This window comes from Typopeltis vanoorti, chromosome 14, assembly GCF_054136105.1.
Source record: "Typopeltis vanoorti isolate ZY-2024b chromosome 14, IOZ_Tvanoo_1.0, whole genome shotgun sequence".
Classification (NCBI taxonomy): domain Eukaryota; kingdom Metazoa; phylum Arthropoda; class Arachnida; order Uropygi; family Thelyphonidae; genus Typopeltis; species Typopeltis vanoorti.
This window is the reverse complement of record NC_143562.1, coordinates 21265225-21289614: the sequence shown is the minus strand read 5'-3', so window position 1 is coordinate 21289614 and position 24390 is coordinate 21265225. Positions and strand designations below refer to the sequence as shown.

Here is a 24390-nt window from a genome sequence, read left to right as displayed (position 1 = left end):
AATATTTATCTACCAATATAAAGATAGATTCATTTATTACTTACAAGACAGGGCTGGCTGGGGGTTTAGGAGATACAGCTCTAATACCAACTGTAATTATGAATAAAATATAATGCACATAGATATACATTAATAGAAAATACAAAATATATGGCATTTATATATTATCAAAGCACACCGATGTGAAGTGATACTGCATAATAGACAGCACATAGGCAATGTAATTCCTGTTTGACAAGTCTATACTACTTACCTGACATTTCACCATATATCTGTACTTTTGAAATTCATTTATCTTACTTTATTTATAGTATTGGAAATGGTAAGTATGCTTCTTGAGAATGCTTCTAAGCACACTGTCTAAAAACTAATATGAAGTAGATAAGATTTCACTCCTGATATCAGTAGAACTGAATTCTACTGATATCACAAGTTTTCATGTATGATTCCTCAAAAATCATATCCAGAATTAAATTCAGCACACACAACAATAAATATATCTCATTGAGAATTACACATGATGAAGAATAATTCAAAAATTTGGTAGCAGCTTTGGTGGAAGGTCATCACTTTCAAAACTATCTATAAAATAAGTCACATGAACATAAAGCACCAAAGGAATCAAGCAGACCATTGCTGAGTGGAAAACTGTTTTGTTTGCACTTGGTATTCCAAAATGAAAAAGAACATTGTACATAAAGAACACTGAACACTGGTGTCCAAAAACCAAAGGACGAACACTATTACTTAAGATTGCAACTGCAAATTCAGGCAAATCAGCTTGTAGCAATTTGAATAACTAATGATTTAGAGTACAAAGCAGATACACATTCAAATTTTCAAACCACATGCAAAGGGGTCATGTGGTAGCTCAACAGAATAAAAGGCAAAAAGCTGCACTAAGTGAATGGTTTGAAGGAAACTCTTTTCATGAAGGAATAAAGTTACAAACTTGGATGTAACATCTCAAAGACATCATCTTGATCAGGCGTGGCCAACTTCATTCTATACGCAGGCCAATATATGACGAGTGCTAGCATCACGGGTCGCACACTTTTAGACAGAACTTAAATAAAAATAAACTCTGCATTTTTTCAAGAAAATAGTTATATATATTGAATTGCTATATTTGTTAAATCATTTTACAGGTGGCCTGCTGTTGGCCACCTATGATCTAGATGATTTCATGTGGGGAAGAATTATTGGATAGTGTGAAGAAGGCCACAGAATCACTGATATTGCCAGACAGTTTGGAATCTCACACAGTGTTGAATTCAGGCTCTGGGCATCATTTCAAACTAATAGAATGGATTCCAGATGTTTGCTAAGAGATCATCCTCTTACATAAAAACTAAAGTTAATTTTTTAAATATGGATAAGCACATACTGCATATATTCAATGCTAAGTAATAGTATTATCATATTAATTAAATATGTAGAAGACAGTACACTTTTCTTGTGCAAACTGCACGTGTAGCAGACAGTCGCCACTGCAGTTTATTGAATGTGTAGCAGACTTGATTAGTATAAGAAAGACTTATACTAATCAAGTATTTGTTTGAATAAGGAAATACCATGAGTAGGCATATTTAAATAAATTATAATACTGGAATAAACTAATGTAAAATATTACTTGATTAGTATAATTTTTGCCGAAGTATCAAAGGCATCTTCAGTACATAAAAAGCTAATCAAACAATAACTAACAATTCCAAAAGGCACCTAAGTAGCTAATGTAAGATAACTAAAAAAATGGTCATTAAATTTCCTAACTTATTAAAAAATATACATATAAAATAAAATTAAATAAAGTTAGGAAAGATTTCCCACATGTGAAGATTTTGAAACTGTTTGGTGTGAAGTTTAGTTCAAAAGAATAGTATATCTAATAGCCATGTCTAGTATATAATAGATATAATAGTATATCTAATGCTGTTATAGGCCAGGAAATATGGAGAGTATTGATCATAAAATGTTTACACAAATTAGTTGAGAAAGTAAAAGGAAGATGATCCTAATGGGAGATTTTAATTATAGGAATGTGGACTTAAATATAAAGAGCTAATAAGCTTCATTTCGGCAATGAAAACATTACTTAAATTAAGGGGATATTAAATCCCACATAATTTTAAAACCGAATAAGAAACTCAAAGATTGGAATCAGAGAGTTTCTTGCCGAATATAGTAAACTATAAAGTATCGGCGACACTAACATTAGCAAATGCAAGTGATCCTAGTAAGTAGTACAATACCGGACGACTCATTGCAAAGATGGGGGAAGTTCAGATCGCTATTCTTAGGTATTTTCCATAATGTAAAAACACATTTCCTAGGAAATGTATGCTGTTATTACATTATGGAGGAAGGTCACTACCCAGACCGGTTTCAGCCTTTTTTGAGGCTTCATCAGTGAGTAGCTAGACCTAATACCAAAGTGTATAGCGAAAAGAACTTATATACTCTGCGAACGAGTTATCCAAACAGGTGCAACCATTAAGTTACTTAAATATAAAGAGCTAATAAGCTTCATTTCGGCAATGAAAACATTACTTAAATTAAGGGGATATTAAATCCCACATAGTTTTAAAACCAAATAAGAAACTCAAAGATTGGAATCAGAGAGTTTCTTGCCGAATATAGTAAACTATAAAGTATCGGCGACACTAACATTAGCAAATGCAAGTGATCCTAGTAAGTAGTACAATACCGGACGACTCATTGCAAAATGGGGGAAGTTCAGATCGCTATTCTTAGGTATTTTCCATAATGTAAAAACACATTTCCTAGGAAATGTATGCTGTTATTACATTATGGAGGGAGGTCACTACCCAGACCGGTTTCAGCCTTTTTTGAGGCTTCATCAGTGAGTAGCTAGACCTAATACCAAAGTGTATAGCGAAATAATGTTTTTTAAGTAATGTTTTCATTGCCGAAATGAAGCTTATTAGCTCTTTATATTTAAGTAACTTAATGGTTGCACCTGTTTGGATAACTCGTTCGCAGAGTATATAAGTTCTTTTCGCTATACACTTTGGTATTAGGTCTAGCTACTCACTGATGAAGCCTCAAAAAAGGCTGAAACCGGTCTGGGTAGTGACCTCCCTCCATAATGTAATAACAGCATACATTTCCTAGGAAATGTGTTTTTACATTATGGAAAATACCTAAGAATAGCGATCTGAACTTCCCCCACCTTTGCAACGAGTCGTCCGGTATTGTACTACATACTAGGATCACTTGCATTTGCTAATGCTAGTGTCGCCGATACTTTATAGTTTACTATATTCGGCAAGAAACTCTCTGATTCCAATCTTTGAGTTTCTTATTCGGTTTTAAAACTATGTGGGATTTAATATCCCCTTAATTAGGAATGTGGATACTGTTCAGTAACAAGAAGAGTGAATTTGTTGAGTTTCTGTGAGAAAACTATCTAAAGCAGCATGTGATGGAAGCAACATGAGATTTATCAGTATTACAATTGGTGATATCCTCACAGGATGTGGTTATGATGAGGTACACCACACCACCTGTTGGTGAAAGTGATTATGAGGTACTGGTTTGGAAGATAGTCAAACGGGAAAAGTTATCAAGAAGTTCTGTAAGATGGAACTGTAAAGTGAGTGATTATGAGAAGCTCCGTAGTCAACTAGCATCAATACATTGGGTTGATGAATTGTGTACAAAAGATGTTGACAACGCATGGGAAATGATAAGGCACTATCTAACACAATAAATAAAAAAGCAATGCATAACTTCATAACAAGAATTAAGCAAATAAATAGAGTAGGAGTGAGATGGATAAACAGTGATATCATGCATGCAGTGTTACAAAAGAAGTGTTATGGAGGAAGGACAAGACAGTTTGCAGTGAACAGATGCATTAAGAGTATAAAGTGCTGGCCAGAAAAAGTGATAAGCATGGTCAAAAATGAAAAAGTAGAATATGAGAGGAGATTGGCCAGTCAGGTCAAAGCCAAGGGAATTTTTCTGCTATGTGGCAAGCAAGAGGGAAAAACAACTATGGTAGGTGGTACTGGTGGATAGTTATAGTAGCAAAGTAACCATACCAAATGATATAGTGGAATTATTTATCGGACACTTCATCAGTGTATATCATAGTGGTGTGAATGATGCTGTGCAACATGTAGAAGGAAGGCAAGTATTAGGAGAATTATAGATGAAACAATCAGAGGTGTATCAAGTGTTGTTTGGCTTAGATGTTAATAAGGCTGTGGGAATGGATGGCATATCACCACATATTTTTAAAGAATGTGCAAAGGAATTAGCCATGACCTTGACCTGGTTATTTAAGAAAAGTCCTGTAGTGAGGATGGTTCCCAAGGAGTGGAAAGAAGGGAAAATAATACCTCTCCACAAGCATGGTTTGAGAACAGAAGTTTTCGATTATAGACCAGTCTGTATATCTGCAGTTGTGATCCAAGTGTTGGAAAAATTGGTTAGAAATAGAATACAGAATTGGATTGATGGTCAGCATAGGGTTGTGAAAGGTTGGTCTCGTTTTAGCCATATGCTTATGTTTTATGATAAGGTGACAAATGTGCTGGACAAGGGAGGATTATATACAGTGATATTCTTGAACTTTGCAAATGCATCTGATAGATTATGACAAGTTGGTGTACAAGCTGCATAGGATAGGAATAGATAGTATATTACTTACATGGATCAGAGATTGGCTCTCTGAATGATACCAGCAAGTTTTGTATGATTAAGCAGTGTCTCAGAAAAAGAAGGTGACCAGTGGTGTACCTCAGGGTTCTGTTCTTGGATCCCTACTGTTTAACTTATTTGTTAATGATATTTCATGTGGATTGACTAGGGATATTCAAATGTTGGCCAATAGTGCAAAGTTAGGTAGAATTATCAGGAGTAGTGTCGATGTTAATTCTCCACGGGACAATCTGAATCGACTTAGCTAATACAAATAAGTGGGGCTGCAGTTTTAATATTAATAAATGCAGGGTGTTTTGTTATGTTTTTAGTTGTGAAAGTACTGGAGCTGTACTTTTGTTGTGGAGCTGTACTTCAGGAAGTGGATGAGATTCGGGATCTTGGAGTGATACAGTGGACCGAAGTTCTGAGGGCACATCACAAATGTTGCAAAAACTACACATCATATTGCTGCTATGATTGACATGTAGGGATCAGGAGATGGTGATGCCTCTATATAAGGCACTGGTCACACCACATATGGACTATTGTGCTCAGATTTGGTCACTTACTTTTCATTGTGATGTGGAAACACTAGAGAAGATCCAAAGACGAGTAACCAAAGTAATATCAGGACTCTGGAGTGTTGGTTATGAAGCGCATTTGAAAGAATGTGGATTACAGACGTTGGTGGATAGAAGGAAAAGAGGAGATATGATAGAGATCTTCAAGTTATTTAAGGGATTCTATTAGATTAATGCAGAAGGAAGTATGAAAGGAGTGGATGTTAAGATGGGAAGAACAAGAGGCCATCCCTGGAAGTTGTATAAAGATGGGGTGAAAAAGGGTGTGAGGAGTAGATTTTTTACGTGGAAAGTTGTTGGAGAGTGAAATGCTTTGCCAGAGCGATTGTGAATGCAGGGAGTGTAAATAATTTCAAAGTTATGGATTGAGTGGGCCTCCCAAAATGAATCTATTAATGGAGAGAGATTACTGTAATAATAATAATAATAAACTTATTGGTAATATGGAAATAGGACTATGACAGAAAATTAAGGGCAGAAAATTTACTATTGTTATTTATCCAGTTGAAAGATATACTGTTGAAGGATAAACTTGTCAATTCTGAAGTTGGGAAAAAATCCAACCTACTTGACATTAACAAAATGGAATCAAATTCCAGGAATTGGGGGGGGGGGGAGTAATCAAAAATCCTGGTTGAAAAAAATCTAGTTTTAATTATTATTCTAAGTCCAAGTAACTTATTGGTACATTTCCACATTTATAGCTGTTTCATGATAAAATAAAACTTCCAACATTATGGAAATATTGCACATGTTACTATTAGATATGTTGCTGGTTGAGTGGGCCTCCCATGACGAGTCTGTTGACTCCATGGAGATTACCAAATAATAATAATAATAAATATGTATTCATATATATATTATATACTGGCAAAATGTTTTCAGTAATAATCTAAAAATTTTTTTTTTGAATAGTTTTTACTTAATTTCCAAAAGTGGATAAAATTGATGCTGCCCGCTTCTTGCTGCAAAGTCTTCATTTCATCAAACTAATAATCCTCTCTGATTCACAGTAGTGACACATCCCCCCCCCCCCACTGGATATACTTCATCAAAAAATTCTACTCATTTCAAGTTTTTAATGCAAAATTTAGTTTTGCATTAAAAACTTGAAATGAGAACCTTGAAAATGAAACCTTCAGAACAGGTACATTTCTATCATATTCACTCAAATACACAAATCCTCACTCTGTCCTTGTAGGAAGTATTCCACAGATCATTCACCAACTTGGTCACTCACTTCCAGATCCTCTTCACAACTTCTTCACCTCCAATATACCTAGTTGACCATATCTGTGCACAGTAATCCAGATGTGGTTATCTCAAAGCCTTAAGGAGAGGAATAATAACTGCCCAATCTCTGCTAGTAGGTGTGTTTTGAATAACCAAGTAATTCTAAGTGGTGCTACTACTTTTGTCACTTTAGCAATAAGCCCTTGAATTTAAATCCCTATCTACCTTCACTCCTAAATCTCCAGCCTCATCAGTTTCCTATAATCCAGTTCTGTCAGTGTAGTACATAGAATGTAATCCTTTCATCCCAAACCCAAACTGCACCTGTTATCCTTTGCCCATACTGTCAGCCTTTCTAAATTAATCTGCACAATCTCTACATTACTTTTTTCTCTACATCACTATTACTCTATCCAGTTTTGCATCATCAGCAAAAATATCTGGAAAATTTTGAAGAAACTCACATGGTTGTTCTTGATAAGTCCAAGGCATTTGATTGGGTCAGGCCATCAAGATATTTTTACCAAGCTGTCATCTTATGGTGTTCCTCCTGTCTTTTATGACTGGACTGCAAGCTTTCTCTTTGGCTGTATTATTCTCATAAGCTCATACTCTTTCTGAATGTCCTGAAGCCATTTTCTTCTTCATATACATCAATGACCTTCTCTAACCTGAAATCCAATCCATAGTTTTTTTATTTTATTTTATTTTTTATTTATGAGAGATGACTCTCCATTCCTCTTCTTAATTTAAGAAACTTTATAGTACTCAAAATTCAAGCTTCAAGACCTTCCATAATCAATGTCTTGAATACTAATCTTTTTGCTATTCTCAAGTTTGGGTGAAGATAATCCAATGAATTTCAGTGCTATCAAAACACAGTCCTGATCTTATTGCCAAGGAGAAAAATACTACTTTACTCCCTCTTATTTTGGCAATTTTCCATTCTTCAGTCAATATTAATTTTCTTTTCTTGGATTAACTTTCACATGTAGTTCAAACTGGCATAAACTGGCATAAATTTTGAGTGGCGCTAGAGTCACTGTAGCACGTGGGGGGGGGGGATTTGAGCTGTGCTGAAGAAAGTGCTTATTAATTGGTGAATAGTACGTTTTTTATACGTTTTTGTAGTGCTAAGTTTTTTTCTAGAATATCAGTATCCGTCAGTGATTTGAAGTTAGTTGTGGCGATATTGTGTATTTTGGTTACCAAGAAGACGGGGTCGGAATCGAATGCATAACGGTGGAAGACAAGATGACAGATAAGTTTTCATTATTTAGTTATTTCATTTTATTTATATCTAGTGTACTTAAATATTCTGTTTGCAATTGTTTGTACTTATTTAGCGTTTATTTTTTGACAGCGGCAGTTAAAATTACAAATGGCATATTGCCAAGTCTCCCCCACTTAAGGACTCCATTTTGCGCGATATCATACAGGATTTTGTAGCATGTGGGACTTGTGGAATGTATGCATCCTGGCGATTGTATATGAGGCAGGAGAAAGATGGGGGAAAATGTATATGCGCAAAATGCAGGCAATGGGAGGAGTTTGGTGATTTAGAAATGACAATAATTGATCTCGTTGAAACTATAACCGACTCGTTGAGTTAGAGACAGGAGATTCTCCACATAGAGAGATGACGGGTATGATAGAGGGCGAGAGAAGTATGAATAAAATAATAAGAGTGGGGAGTATAGAAAGGTTGAATGATTCTGAAGTTTTAGGAGATAGTCTCAATTGGGAGGATGAATGGCAAACAAGAATGGCTGACTTACAGAGAGAGATAGGTGAGCTGAAAGAGCAGGTGGAATGTCTGGGGAATGAGATGAGGTGTGAAAGATTGTGAGATAAAAATGGGAATAGAGTGACTGATGCAGAGGACATAGTGGAATTGTTCAATGAACACTTTATTGGAGTATTTCATTCTGGATGAGTAAGTTTTAATACTAGAGGGACAGGGCAGGTTCGAGGTTTAGAGGTGCAGGAGAAGAACGTGTTCCACATACTGATTACTGTGGATGTTAGTAAAGCTGTGGGACTGGATGATAATTCATGTGGAGTTTTGAGAGAGTGTGCTAAGGAACTGACAGTGCCCTTGATCTGGCTTTTCAATGAAAGTCTGGCTGTGGGAAAGGTGCCCATGGAATGGAAGGAAGGTAAGATAATGACATTGCATAAGGGCAGTAGCAGACTGGCGGTGTGAAATTATAGGCCAGTTTGTGTGTCATCAATAGTTAGTAAGATCTTGGGGGAAGTAGTGAGGAACCATATACAGCATTAGGCAGATGAGATTAATGTTATCAGTGAGAGTCAGCATGGATTTGTGAAGGGGCGCTCTTGTTTTAGCAATATGCTAGCCTTTTATGATAAAGTTACAAGAGCATTAGATGAGGAAAGGTAGATACTGCCCTTTTCCTGGACTTAGCAAAGGCATTTGACAGGGTGCCATATGATAAGCTGATATTCAAGTTGCAGCACAAAGGTCTGGATGTCAAATTGGTCAACTGGATTCAGGATTGGCTATCCGATAGGTATCAGAGAGTTGTGTATGGTGGAGCAATATCAAAGAGGCAGAAGCTTAAAAAGGGTTCCACAGGGTTCAGTACTGGTACCTATATTGTTTAACCTTTATATCAATGACATTGTCCGTGGATTGCAAGGGGATATTCAGTTGTTTGCGGATGATGTGAAGCTGGGAAAGGTTATTAGTAATAGTGCAGATGTGGTTGCCCTGCAAGAGGATTTGAATAAGCTAGATAGATCGGCAAATGAATGGTGATGTCTGTTTAATGCAGCAAAATGTAAGGTCTTGAGGTTTGGGACACATCGATGGGACGCTGCATACTCTATGGGAGGAGTTAAACTGGAGGATGTAGGAGACACAAGAGATCTGGGGTTGATGATTGATAGAAACCTGAAATTTAGGGGACATATTGAGAAAGTAGTGAAGGTAACACAGAGGATTGCTGCAATAATGAGAAGGACACTGACCTGCATAGATAAAATGGTTATCATTCCATTGTATAAGACCATACTTAGACTATTGTTCTCAGATTTGGTCCCCAGGATTTGAAGGGGATAAATTAACTGTGGAAAGGGTACAAAGGCTGATAACAAAGATGGTGTCGGGACTATAAAATGACAGTTATGAGGATTAGCTGAGGGAGTGTGGACTGCAGAGTTTGGCGGATAGAAGAAGGATAGGTGATATGATTGAGACTTTTAAACTGTTGAGAGGTGGTTAGAGGGTTGACACTGGGGAGTTCTTTCGCTTGGTTGAACAGCGGGAAGGAGTCATGACAAGGGGCCATCCCTGGAAGTTACAAAAGGAAACTGTGAGAAAGAGGAGGAGTGGTTTCTTTGCAAGGAGGGTGGTTGAACCATGGAATGCATTGCCTGATGGAGTGGTGAGAGTGAGAATGGTCAATGCATTTAAGGAGTGGTATGATAGACTTTGTGTTTCCTAGGAGGGAACTCCCTCGATGAGTCTTGATAGACTTGTGTTTCTTAGAAAGGACCTCCCACGATGAGTCTTTTGACTCCATGGAGGCCTGAATAATAATAATAATAATAATAATAATAATAATAATAATAATAATAATAAAAACATATCCTACAGCATACAAACTTAGTATAGTTTTTCATTCAGAACACAACTTCCCTCCTGCTAAACTTCAAATATTATATATAATATTCTATGCAAACTAAACTAAACAGCAATAGTCTTAAGTACCAAGTCTAATAGCTCCTTCATATACTACTATCTGGTATCTGTCCATCAGTCACCCTAGTATATCCGTATCATGAACTTCATATTCATTCCCATATGCTCCAATTTGTGTAACCAAGTTCCATGTGACATCCTGCTGAATGGCTTTGCAACTGTCTCACATTCATAATGTAACCATTCCCTTTATCCAACTCCGCTGTCATTCTATTATAAAAAGTGAGTAAATGTGTTAGGAGTAAATGTGAGTAAATGCATAAATGTGGGAGGTATGGAATGTCGTTAAGTCTGAAGAGATAGACAGGATTAGTGGTGATAAAGACAATTGGGAATGGTTATGTGAGGAGCAATCACAATCTACAAGTGGCATGGGAAGGAGTGGTTATAAATCTAAATGTGAATTGTTGTGTTGATATACAAATGCTAGGAGCCTCAGAAATAAGGGAGATAAGAATTGGTTTCACTGATTGAGTTTATTTGCCCAAAATTTGTTGGAATAAATGAAACATGGTTAGATAAGGATAATATCTTGATGGAAATGGAAATGGAAGGGTATGATGTTTTCTTTGAGGATAGAAAAGAAAAGAAAGGGAGGATACTGTTGATAATACCAGGCAAATTATGTTCCCACAAAGTGGAGATGCAAGTCATAAATAGTGGCAACAGTTTTGAGTCAGTATGTGTGTGACGTGGAGGTTGACAGAAAAAGATATTTAGTCCGGTGCTGCTATAGGTCAGGAAATGTGGACTGTGGTAATGAAGAAATGTATAAGCAACTTCATTTAGTGAACAAGGAAAAGGTAATTTTAATTATGGCAATATACACTGCTTGGTAAGAAGCAACAAACAGCCATGGTGCCAACTTTAATAAGATATAAGACCTCCTTTTCCTGTAATGACTGCAGCAATCCTATGGAGCATACTTTCCACAACCATACAATAGATAAATGGAAATTTTGGACCATTCTTCATGTAGGCATGTAATGAGGTGTTGAACTGTTATAGGACAGATGTCACTTAACTTTATCTTATTATTATTATTATTTCGTGACACCTCCAAGGAATCTGAAGACTCATTAAGGGAGGACACCTACACTACAACTCTGTCTCCACCATTATTATTAATATTATTATTATTATTCTTTTGGGCAACTCCAAGGAGTCCACAGACTCATCGAGGGAGCCCCTAACATCATGTCAAGAACAACTATTCGGCATTCACACAGTATCTATCATACCTTGCCTTGAACTCATCACAGTCAGAGCACCCACAACAGACTCTGGCAGCTTATTCCACTCTCCAAGTAAAAAACCTAGTTCTAACACCCTTGCTAACCATACTCTTGTCCAGCTTCCATGTATGGCCCCTAGTCCACCCACCACCAACCCTATTCTCAAAAATATCTTCTGAATTAATCTTATAGAAACCTTTGAGTAATTTGAATGTCTCAATCATATCACCCCTTTTCTGCCTATGAACCAATTTTTGCAACCCACAAATCTTCAACCTGTTCTCATAAGGTTCATTCCATAGACTTGCTATCATCTTGGTCACTCGTCTCTGGATCCTCTCCACCTCCTCCCCATCAAGAAACCCTGGCACCCATATATGGGCACAGTAGTCTAGATGGGGTCTTATCAAGGCTCGATACAGAGGAACAATAACTTGTTTGTCTCTGCTTGTTAAAGTATTTTCCAGCAACCAAGTGATTTGATGAGCTGATTTAGCCACTTTTGCGATATGCCTCCTAAACTTCAACTCTATATCCACCAACACTCTCAAATCCCTGGCCTCATCAAACTCCTGGAGTACGGTTCCACCAATGTAATATACTGCTGCTAATCTTTTCACCCCAAAATGCATAACCTTACACTTTGCCACATTAAATCGACATCCATTTTCCTTAGCTCAGTCCTCCAAATTACCCAAATCATCTTGCAAAATTTTGACATCTTGTGCACTCACTATTGCTCTACCCAACTTTGCATCATCAGCAAACAAGTGAACACTTCCTCTCAGATCCTTTCCTATATCGTTAATGAACAAATTGAAAAGTAGTGATCCAAGAACAGAACCCTGAGGCACACCACTAGTCACAAGCCGTCTTTTGGACTCTACTCCTGAATAAACCACTCTCTGATATCTCTCCATCATCCTATCCATCTCACCAACCCTACATCCATCCCCACATGCTGCAGTTTACTGATTAGAATTCCATGTGGTATCCCTGTCAAAGGCCTTAGCAAGGTCCAGTAGAATCATTGTAAATAAACCCATTACCCTTATCTAGTTTAGCCATCACTGTGTTTTAAAACGTGAGCAAGTTACTGAGGCATGATCTATCCTTCACAAAACCATGTTGTCCCTCATACAGTATCCCATTTTCATCTATCCAATCCTGTATTTTTCTCAACTAATTTTTCCAAGACCTTGACAACGATTCCTGATATGCTAATCGGTAGGCAATTTACAACAGCAGTCTTGGAACCTCCTTTATGCAGTGGAACTATTTTCCCCTCTTTCCACCCCTTCGGGACTAACCAAGACCCAAGACTCAAATTAAACAAAATAGTCAAGGGCACTGACAATTCTTTAGCCACTTCACGTACGACATGAGCTGGTATACCATCCAATCCCACAGATGTACTGACATTGAGGTTTTGCAATAGACTACTCACCTCCACCTCATTCACCACAATTCCCGTATAATCTATTGATTCATTCATTCCTACAATATCACCACCTGGATGATATATTCTTGCAAAGTGCTCACTCAGTAATTCAACTATATCAACTGATTTGGTTACCTCCCTACCATCGGCATTCTTTAAAATCATTCTACCATATACATTTTTTCTTTTACTTGCAACATCTTGAAAAAACTGATTCCCTTTAGCCTGCACGGCTAATGTTATTTCATAATCCGTTTTTGCTTTTCTTACAACACTTGTTACCCTTCTGGCCTGTGCTTTACACCGTTCATGTGCCTACCGGTTACCTTTCTCCGTAAATTCCCTCCATAGTTGTTTCTTTTTTTGCAGCTCAAGCTTAATGGTGTTATTCATCCATTTAACCCCTACTTGATTTATTATTCGGACTTCAGGTATACAGTCAGCCATTGCCTCATGCAAACACTTCCTAACCACCTACCATGCACTATCAATATCTAGCCCTTGCAGTTTTACATGCCATGGCACTGAACCAATCACACTCCTAAGCTTGTCATACTTACCAGCCCAATAATTCCACATGTACCCTGTCTTAATCGTAAATTCTACACCTTTAGCCACCTCCCAAGTCAAGACTCTATGATCACTCTCACCAATTGGTGGCAACGTGGTCATATTCGTTACAGCCAAATTCTCAGATGCAATTACTAGGTCAAGCGCTCTCTGACCCCTAGTATTTTCTATTACATGCTGTCGCAGATAGTTATCCCTTAATAATCACATAAAATCCAATTCCTTCCTAAAATGTGTCCTCTCCTCCTTACAATCAATGTTATAATAGTTGAAATCACCCATAATAATTACCCTCCTTCCACTCATTTCTTCTATTTGCTTATGCATACTATCTCCACCATCTATTCCATCACCTGGTCTATAGCAGCATCCAACTGTATATTTTGTTCTGCTAGTTTCAATCTCACACCAAATAGCCTCAAATGTGCTCTTTTCTCTATCCTGCAGTTCCACTTCTATTCTCCTTGGCTGTAGCTCATCAGCTATCACCAATAACACTCCTCCCCCCATTTTATTCTCCCCTCACTCCTGAACACACAATACCCCTCACATTCAATCCCACTAGCTATATCATCTTCTGTCAGCCATGTTTCACTAATGCCAATAACCTGTGGCCTGGAAGTGCCACAGGTTATTGGCATTAGTGAAACATGGCTAACAAGGCCAAAAATTCTTCCTTCTTGTTCCTAATACTTCTGGCATTAGTATAAATGAATTGCAGAAGACCATTTATCCCATCCCTATTTTGAGGATGCCTTATACTAACTATCCCATTCTGATTCGTAGTCTTTCGTACTCGCTTGGGCATATTACACACATTCATACACTCAACTGTCTCCTTAAAGTCTGCATATCTACTCCCCCCCCCCTTAATAACTCTAGTTTCCCTGATTCTGCACATCCACTTCCACTACATTCAAGAACACCTTTTCAAGTCTCCATACACCAAAATCCATTCAAATGTAAATCATCCACCTTATATAAATCCTTTTGCCCATCGAACTCACTCCACACATCTACAAATTCCACACCACTCGTCCTGCATAATTCACGCATAAAGTCATTTGCAATTATGGCCCTCCTCCTATACTCTTCACTGTCATACCGCAGTAACAGACTCACCATCCTAACTCTCTCACTCTTCTCTTTTGCTACCTCAAACAATTCCTTCACATCCTCACTCATAGCCATTTTGTGTCCTTTGAAATCATTTGTACCCGCTACCACTATCAATTCTTTCACCCGCTGCTTTTGCATTCTAATTGACTTGCTTACATCTTTAACTTTCGCACCAGGTTGGTACGATTTTGTTAAACTCTCAACTAACACACCTCTTACTAAGGAATCTCCATACAACACTTGCTCTTTCATTTTGTTTACACTCACTATCATACTCTTATTTTTTCTATCATACTTTTGCCATTTATCAGTCGCTACACTCGGTAAACATTTTTGCTATTGCTCCAGCTTATCCCACAAATGTTCAATAGAGTCGAGATCAGAGCTCTGTGGAGGTGAGTCAAGTGTGGTGACGTTCACATCCACAAACTACTCAACTACAGTAGCCTTATAGCACACTGTCTTGCTGAAAGAGGCAATGGTCAGTTCCATGGAAATGCCACAAAGTAGGAAGCATTGCATTGTCCACAATGTTCAGATAGCTCACAGAGTCCAATATTCATGGCACAACAAACAGAGGTCCAAGGAAAAACTAGGAAAAACAGGACCACCCATCACATTGCCACCTCTGAATTTCATAGTTGAGGTTACACACTCTGGTAAGAGATATTCACCAGGCATCTGCCACACCTGTCCATCTGCTTGGTAGAGGGCGATTCATCACTCCATAACACAGCTTTCCACATCCCACTGTTCATGCTCTTTGCACCACTGAAGACAATGCTGCATGCTGACTTGGGTAATGTGGAGCTTGAATATTGTGGTCCTAGCATGGAAACTCATGTTGTGAGCCTTGGTTCTGAATGATTTTGTGAAGATTCATGTTCCAGTCAATGCCCCAGAACTCCGTTCAACATTTCAGCTGGTGACTGGCGGTTTTTACATATTATACTTTGTAACATCCTAGTCTCATTCAGTGAGTGTGGTGGGTTGTCCACTGTGGGTGGCAGTTACAGTTGATTCCCTACACTTCCATCTCAGTATGGTATCACTGATTCTTGACTTGGAATGGCCCAATTTGTTAACAATTTGCCAAACACATAGGCTTGCAACATTCCATCCTATCACAATGCCTCTTTCAAACATCACCAATTCTCTTCTTACAGCAATTGCACCAGATACTGTTGCACTGACACATTTGCATAGTTGCACAGCTACAAACATATGCTTTGTTATATGGCATGATTCACATTGCCTATGGGAGTGTTTGTTGACTTTTTTCCAAGCAGTGTAGATTGGAATGAAGAGAGAGCATTTCAGAATAAGGAAAATGAGTTCTTGAGAAACAACTATCTTTGGTATGTGAAGAAGGACACACGAGGATCAAGAGTTTTAGATCTGATTATTTCATCAGAAGAGTAATCAGCTGGGTTGTTGTGAGACTTCAGTGAGGAAAGGATGTATGTGGAATTACAAGGCTAGTTATTATGAAATAAATGAAATAGGAGGGAAATAAATGCTGCATGAGAACTGACCAAAAGATATATAACATCAATGTGCAAAAGTATTCCAAAAGACTAAATAAAGTAGGTGTCAAATAGATGAATAAAAGAATTAAGCATGAAATTTGGAAGAAAATGACTGTTGAGGCAGCACAAGATGAATAAAGGTAGCAATCAATTGCATGAGGAGTATAAAGAACAGGCCAGGAAGGTAAAATCAACAAACCCACAGTATGAGCAGAAATTAGCAAATCAGGTAAAAAAAACCTAGAGTTTTTCAGATATGTGGCAAGTAGAATGAAAAATGATTATGATAATATGATGTTAATGTATGAAATTGATAGAATGGTAACTTCTGCAAGATATTGTTGAGGTATTCAGTGAACAATTTATGTGGGAGTTCCATCCTCATCAGGGTGAAATTATGAAAAACTCAAGTGTAGAGGACACAGGAGAGAATGGTTTAATTGTGAGTGAGCAGGAGATATATGAGGAAGCAAATAAAATAAAACAATAGGATTTGATGACATATTACCATGCATCTTAAGGAAATTGGCAGTACTATTGGCAATAAGAGTTTTACATCAATGCAGGTTCCAAGAATGTGGAAAGAAGGTAAAATTGTTCCACTGCATAAAGGTGATGATAAGGCTGTGGCTACAAATTACAGTCAAACTGTATATCTGGAGTTGTGGTTAAGATACTGGAGAGATTGGTAAGAACTAGGATACAGAAATTGGTTGATAATGGCAGTATTACTTGTGCTTGTCAGGATGGGTTTGTTAAAGGGATATCATGTTTTCTAACTTACTTATGTACTACAATAAGATAACAAATGTCTTGGACAAGAGAGATGCATATACACTGGTATATTTAGATTTTGCAAAAGCTTTTGATAGACTGTCACATGATAATCCATAACCAAGTTGACAACATTGTCTCCAATTGGTGAAAATGACATGCGGTTTTGGTTTGGGAAATTGTAAAACATAAGGAATATTCTATCAAGAAGGGGTATTTGTGGAACTACAAGGCAGGTGATTATGAAATGCTTAGGAAGAAAACCTTACATCTGTACCATGGCATAAAATACTAAAATACTGCACGGTAAGGATATTAGTAGTGCATGGGATATAGTTCAGGGTCATCTAGAGGAAGCAGTACTAAACTGTATTAATACTGCTTTCTCTAGATGTACTAATACCTGCTCGATTATACCTGCTCGATTATACCTGCTCAATTAACCCTCGTTGGGTAAGGAGGGTTAATTAGGCAGGAGTTAGATGGAGGAGTAATATCTATAACCACAAACTGCAGAAGAAGAAAATGCTGTGGAAGATATATAAAGAGAATGGTGACCAGCAAACTTATGAACAGTACAAGGCTCAGGCAAGAAAGGTGACCAGCATGGCAAGGAAGACAAAATCAGATTACGAGAAGAATTTAGCCGAGAGGACCAAAGGAAATCCTAAAAAGTTCTTTCATTATGTGGCAAGTAAGAGGAAGAATGACTATTGAAGATTAACCTTAATGAGTGATGATGGTCACGAGGAGACGGAAGTGGATGAAATAGTTGAGTTACTGAGTGACCACATTACAAGCATATATCTAACCAGTGAGGTTACTGCTTTAACCTATGTGACAGACACTAACATGGAAACAGAGGTGGATGAATTGGAGGCCCTTACAATATAGCAGAATCTCAATGTAAATACAGCTGTGGGATATCAGCTAGGTTTTGAGAGAATGTGCAAGAGCACTGGCAACGCCTTTGACTAAGGTGTTTAATTTAAGTCTGTGCTCTGGTAGAGTTCCAAGTGAGTGAAAAGAGGGCAAAATTATTCCTTTGCATAAGGGAATAATTATTCAAATGTTCACTGAAATATTCAGTGAACATTTGACAGAATACAACATGAAACACCGTTCTAAGACTACAATAACAAATTATAGAGCAATCAGTATGTCAGGCATGGTGGTAAAAGTATTAGAAAAAATTGATAAAAATTTGATACTGTATGAAGATCAACATGGGTTTGTGAAGGGTAAGTCATGCTTTAGTAATTTATTAACTTTTTATAGTAGAGTAATAGCTGAGTTGGATAAAAGAAAAGGCTACACAATGATTTTGCAAAGGCAAATGACAGAATACAACATGAAACACTGTTAAGCAAATTAGATCAAATGGAGATGGATATGGCATTGATTAAGTGGATAAGAGGGTGGCTGCTGGACAGATATCAAAAAGTGGTATACAGAGGGAGCAGAATCAAAGCGACTAGTGGTGTACCACAAGGTTCAGTGCTGGGACCATTGCTGTTTAATTTATACATAAATGATATAGGAAATATTCAGTTGTTTGCTGATGATGCAAAGTTAGGGAGTAATAGTTAATTAAGGTGATGTGGAGAGTTTGCAGAATGATTTAAATAGGCTGTCAGTATGGGCAAGAGATAATGGGTATCAGTTTAATGTCGAGAAACGTAAAGTAATGCACTATGGGATAAATAGATTACAAGCCATTTATCACACTAATAGCACTGTACTCCAGGAAATAGATGAAGCTAGAGATTTAGGGTTGGTGGTAGACAGAGAGTTAAAGTTTAGAGGACATATTGCTATTGATATGACATTGGTTAAGTGGATAAGAGGGTGGCTGCTGGACAGATATCAAAAAGTGATATAGGAAGCGGGCAGAATCGAGGCTAAAGTAGTACATAAGATTACTTGGCTATTGAAGAACACATTAGAAAATGTAATTCCTCTTTATAAAGCCTTGATATGCCCACACATGGATTACTGTGCTCAAGTCTGGTCCCCTGGGTTTCTTGAGAATGTGGAAGTGGTGGAGAGGATTCAGTAAGTAGCCTGTGGAATGTGTCCTATGAGGATAGATTGAGGGCATGTGGATTGCAGAAGTTGGTTGATAGGAGAAAAAGAGGGGATATGATAGAAACATTTAAGTTGCTTAAAGGATTTTATAGGATGCAAGGGATGTTTCAGCATTTGGCTAGAGGGACCAGAACTAGGGGCCATCCCGGGAAGTTGAATAAAGGTGTGGCCAGTAGGGGTGTAAAGACTAGATTTTTTGCTTAGAGAGTGGTGAATGAGTGGAATGGGTTGCCAGAGTCAGTCAACTCTTTTTTTTTTTTTTTTCATATAATTTCATGACATCTATCCTGCTAAATGGTGCTGCTCATCCAACTCCTTTCTGATTTATCTTTCTGACACATACAATCTGACACTGCTTATCACCAGCACCCCTTGACTCCATGCACTGCTAATATCCTTCTCTTGAATATGTATCATGCCATGGCACTGCTTAAAGCATCCTCCTATGCTTTTCATAATTACTTACCTTCTAGTTCCACATATACCCCCTTCTAACTAAAAATCCATATGTTTGGTAAATTTAATGTAGAACATGCTGTGAAATGGCCTTATTGAGATCTGCCATCACAGAAGTCTAAGGAATGAACCCATATGTTATTTATGAAGAGAATTTACACAAGAAACTTTTGCTATATTGGGTAGTTTTTTATTTATTTATTTATTTATTTCATATCACTTCCACCCACATTTAGTGTTTTTTTTTTTAAGTAGTTCTAGAAAGTGTTAAATCAATATATGACTACATAAACAAATAATTATATTAATTTTTTCTTGTGTGCTTACCACTTTCTCCAGGTTCATTTATCACTTCGACATATGATGAAGGAAATATTCCTCTTTTCACTCCTAACCTTCCTTCATACCAGTTTTTGTCCACTCTTCGAATTAGAATAACTTTCTCACCCTGTTATTACAATTAGATAAATTGCATAAATTATAAACACTTTTTGTCTTGATACATATTACAATAATTAATTTAAAGATGTTTTCTTAAATACATTGATAGAGCTTTGTGAGAGAAAGAGTGATCATTCGTAATCATTATGAGTGATTTTAATTGTGGTAGTATTACAGACTGGGATGAAGAGATCACATTTTCTAGTGGTGGCAGTCAGCAGTAGATGGCGTTGGTGTAGTTGTGGTCAGTTGGTGGATTGAGTGGCAGAGGCAGAGTTGTATAGCAGGTGCCCTGCCTCAATGAGTCTTTGGACTCAATGGAGGTGTCTAATAATAATAATAATAATAATTTTGGAATAAGGAAAATGAATTTCTCAAGTTCTTCAGAGACAACTATCTTAGACAATATGTAAAGGAGGGCACAAGGGGATCAAGAGTTTTAGATCTGATCATTTAATCAGAGGATATGATTATGAGTAGAGTTTTGCACTTCCCTCAAGTCGATGAAATTGGATTGTGGCTAGCTATATGAAGACTGCTGTGAGAAAAGGCTGGTGATTATGAGAAGATTAGGGGACAGCTTGGAGCTAAAGCAAGGAATGAGGAGTGGGAAAGAAATATATGATGCTTGCAAATTGACAAAAAAGATACTTTCAATGTGTAAATGTATTCTGAAGATCAAAAGGCTGAATAAGGTAGGGGTAAAGTGGATGAACAAGGGGATTTAGCATGAAATCCGGAAGAAGAAGAAGGAACACTGGAGGCAGCACATGAAGAATAATGGTAATAATCAATCACATGAAGAGTATAAAGAGCAGACCAGGAGAGTGATTCAGTCGGTAAGGACAGCAAAAGTGCAGTACAAATAAATTAGCAAATCTTCCAAGAAAAGCCTAAGGAGGTTTGTTAATATGTGGCAAGAAGAAAGAAGAAGAATTTGGCAAGATGATGTTAATGGATGAAATGGTAAATCTGTAACTGCTGTAGAGGACATAGTCAAAGTATTCAGTGAGCAATTCATTAGAGTGTTTCATCCATAGTGTGAAATCAGGAAAAATGGGAAAGCAAGAGGTTAGTGAGGAGTTAAGTAAGCTAGATGTCTGGCAACAGAACATGATGACATATATCACCATATGTCTTAGGGAATATTCTAGAGAGTTAGTGCATCCTTGGACTGCCTGATTAAAAGTATAGCAATAGCACAAGCTCCAAAGGAGTGAAAGGAATGTAAAGTTGTTCTACTACACAAAGGTGGTGATAAGGCAAAAAATTATAGGCCAATGTGTGTATATCCAGACTTGTAGTCCTAGCTCTCACCAACTTCTACAGGTAGGTGAGAGCTAGGATGTAAAACCAAAAATGAACTGATAACAACATGGGTTTGTTAAAGAAAGGTCATATTTTACTAACTTATATACCATTAATATTGTACTATACAAGTATACGTGTTAGTGTATGTATAATATATATATATATATATATATAAAGTTGTAATAAATTTTTTAACTTGGGGATATTGTATATTAGGATAACCAAGTTATTTTATAAACTTGGTTATTTTAACTCCTAATCCCAAGTATGCAAACAATTAAGCTTGTGCTTGAAACAAAGTTCAAGTCTAAAGATGGTACAACACCAGGGAAACTCACTGTAAAGGCAGGTAAAGCTCTGATCACTATTCTTAGTATTTTCCCATAATGTAAGGCATATCTCACTAGAAGATGTATACTGCAATGCATTATGGGTGGGGTCACTACCCAGACTGGTTTCAACCTTTTTTGAGGTCTCCTCAGTGAGTAGCTAGACCCTTGTTGCAACTTCTATAGGTAAAGTTGATAAGGCTCCGTATTACTATAACCTTGGTATTTAGGATCTAGCTGCTCACTGAGGAGACCTCAAAAAAGGTTGAAACCGGTCTGGGCAATGACCCCACCCATAATGCATTGCAGTATACATCTTCTAGTGAGATGTGCTTTACGTTATGAGAAAACACTAAGAATAGTGATCAGAGCCTTACTCACCTTTACAATGAGTTGCCCTGGTGTTGTACCATCTTTAGACTTGAACTTTGTTTCAGGCACAAACTTAACTGTTTGCATACTAGGGATTAGGAGTTAAAATAACCAAGTTTATAAAATAACTTGGTTATCCTAATATATATATATACATGTATCTATATATATAATGACATATGTATGTCATTATATATATAGATAATGGATATGTATATACAGTTTTGACTAATTTCTCTCTTATTCCATATAAATTTATTCAGTTGATTTCATACTATATACCAGCTTTGCTAATTCTTTTGTCAATTTCCATATTTAATTTGCAATCTTCATTAAAAATTGTACAGCAAAGGCTGGTCGATTGGTAGAGCCTCTGCTACTAATGGCTCAGCAAAAAGTTAAGCAAGTTTGAGTGTGGTTGGTATTTGGAAGGGGACAATCTCCTTCGTTGAGTCTTTGGACTCCCTGGAGGTGTCACATAATAATAATAATAAAAAGCTGAAATATGTTGCTTTTTCTAGGTTCTCCATTCAGGATGCTGCTGATATTTTCAATGTTCCTGTTTATTTTCACAGCTTTTGTCTTTTTATTTCTGATTTTCGTTTTTATGCTAAATTTGCTGTATCAATTATTCAATTTAGTTATGGAATCTGACACGATGTATAAGGGGTGCTTAAGGGTCAAAGCTGTATAACTGAGAGGAGACCTCCACATAGCCTTTAAAGGAATGCGGAGAACCGACCAGGGCTTCTGACCTAATGTCCAATCCTCACCTTCTCGTGGTGCACCCTGTTGGGTATCTACTTTGATACTGAACGAACGAGGATGGGCTGCCAATTTGGGATTTAGCCGACCAAATTGTATTCTTATTGGTTAAACCAAAATAAAAAATGATGGTACAACATGACAAAATTTCATGCCGACTGAGGCGTTGCCTGGTTAAACAAGGCCCCCGTTGTTTTTGCCAGGGAACCAGGGTGAACAGCGAAAAGTCAGCTACTGGAACAAATCTGAAAACAAACCCCAACTCAACATCACCAGAGTTAAAGATTGGTACTATCAACGTAAGAAGCCTGAATGGCAAAGAAATGGAGCTAGCTGAGGAATTAGATAAGTACCAGATCGACATAATAGGGGTGACTGAAACAAAAAAGACCAAAACTGGCGAGATCTTTCTGAGCAATAAATACAAAATGTTATATTCAGGCAATGACAATCAAGGAAAAGAAGGAGTAGCCATAGTATTCAACACAAAATACGAGGCTAATCTTCTTGAATGGCAGTCAGTCTCAAGTAGAGTAATGTGGGCAAATATGAGAATGGGGAACTGGACAATGAGACTTATTTGTGCCTATGGTCCCACAGAAGGTTCTACTAAGGTAGAAGTGGAGGAATTTTTTGACGTTTTAGAAAAAGCAACTGACACAATGAAAAAGAAAAAGTTGGTCCTTGTTGGGGATCTAAATAGCAGAGTAGGAAATGATTGTGAGACATACAAAAATATTTTGGGAAAATTTGGTGAAAAGAGCAAAGCTAATAATAATGGCAAATATCTGTTGGATTTCTGCTCAGGACATGGACTGGTTATTACTAACACCATGTTCCAACATAAAAATGTGCACAAATTCACATGAAGAGAAGAGGCTAGGAATAAGAAAAGTCTCATTGACTATGTTATTGTTGATAGTGATGTTTTCTCCCTGGTGCAGGACACCAGAGTGTACAGAGGATTTCAAATTGGAAGTGATCACTATTTAGTCTTGAGCAGGATAAAATTGAATTTCATATTGAAAAGAATAACATATAAGAAAGTTTTAAAGCGAATAAAAGTTGAGCAGCTCTCAGATGTGAACTGTAGACTAAAATACAGAAAGATTATTGAAAAGAAAATGAAAGAGTTTGAGAACAGGAATTAAGCCTTGGAGATTCAGTGGCAAACTCTGAAGAAAACATTGATTGATTCTGCCAGAGAGGCATGTGGTGAGGTTGTGTGCAAGGATAAAAAAATCAGAACTCCCTGGTGGACACAGGAAGTTAAAGAGGCAGTGAAGGAAAAGAAGAAAGCATATCAAAAGTTCCTGGCAAATAAGTCAGCTTTTACTCTTACAGAATACAGAGACAAATGTAAGAAAGCTAAACAGTGTGTAAAACTAGCTAAACAAAAGTCATGGGAGGACTTTGGCAAGAATATAGAAAATAAATATCAAGAAGGTGGCAAAATATTCTGGAGGTTGTTGAAGAAGCTTAGGAATGGAGGAAAGAGTGCTGTAAAAGGAGTTAGAGATGATAAAGGTGACATGAAAACGGGAGAAAAAGATATCCTTGAAGTATGGAGTAATTACTTTGAAAAACTGCTAAATGAAACAAGCAGTGATGACAGCACAGTGATAAAAAACACTGACCAGGCATGCAGTCAGGAATACATATCCATACTTGATGTAGAAAAAGCCATCAAAGGCTTGAAATGTGGAAAGGCAGCAGGAGTAGATGATATTCGACCAGAAATGCTGAAG

General features: G+C 37.2%; 1 protein-coding gene across 1 annotated transcript in view; it reads right to left on the bottom strand.

Annotated features, from left to right (window-relative positions):
* The window catches only part of LOC150099286 (uncharacterized), a 623534-nt gene that overhangs the window by 52668 nt on the left and 546476 nt on the right, over window positions 1–24390 (bottom strand). Inside the window, exons 26-27 of the mRNA XM_090404213.1 lie at window positions 19752–19872; window positions 45–90 (exon numbers count right to left, since the gene is read on the bottom strand). Of these exons, the coding sequence (XP_090260339.1) occupies window positions 45–90; window positions 19752–19872 (167 nt within the window). The remainder of the gene's footprint in view (window positions 1–44; window positions 91–19751; window positions 19873–24390) is intronic.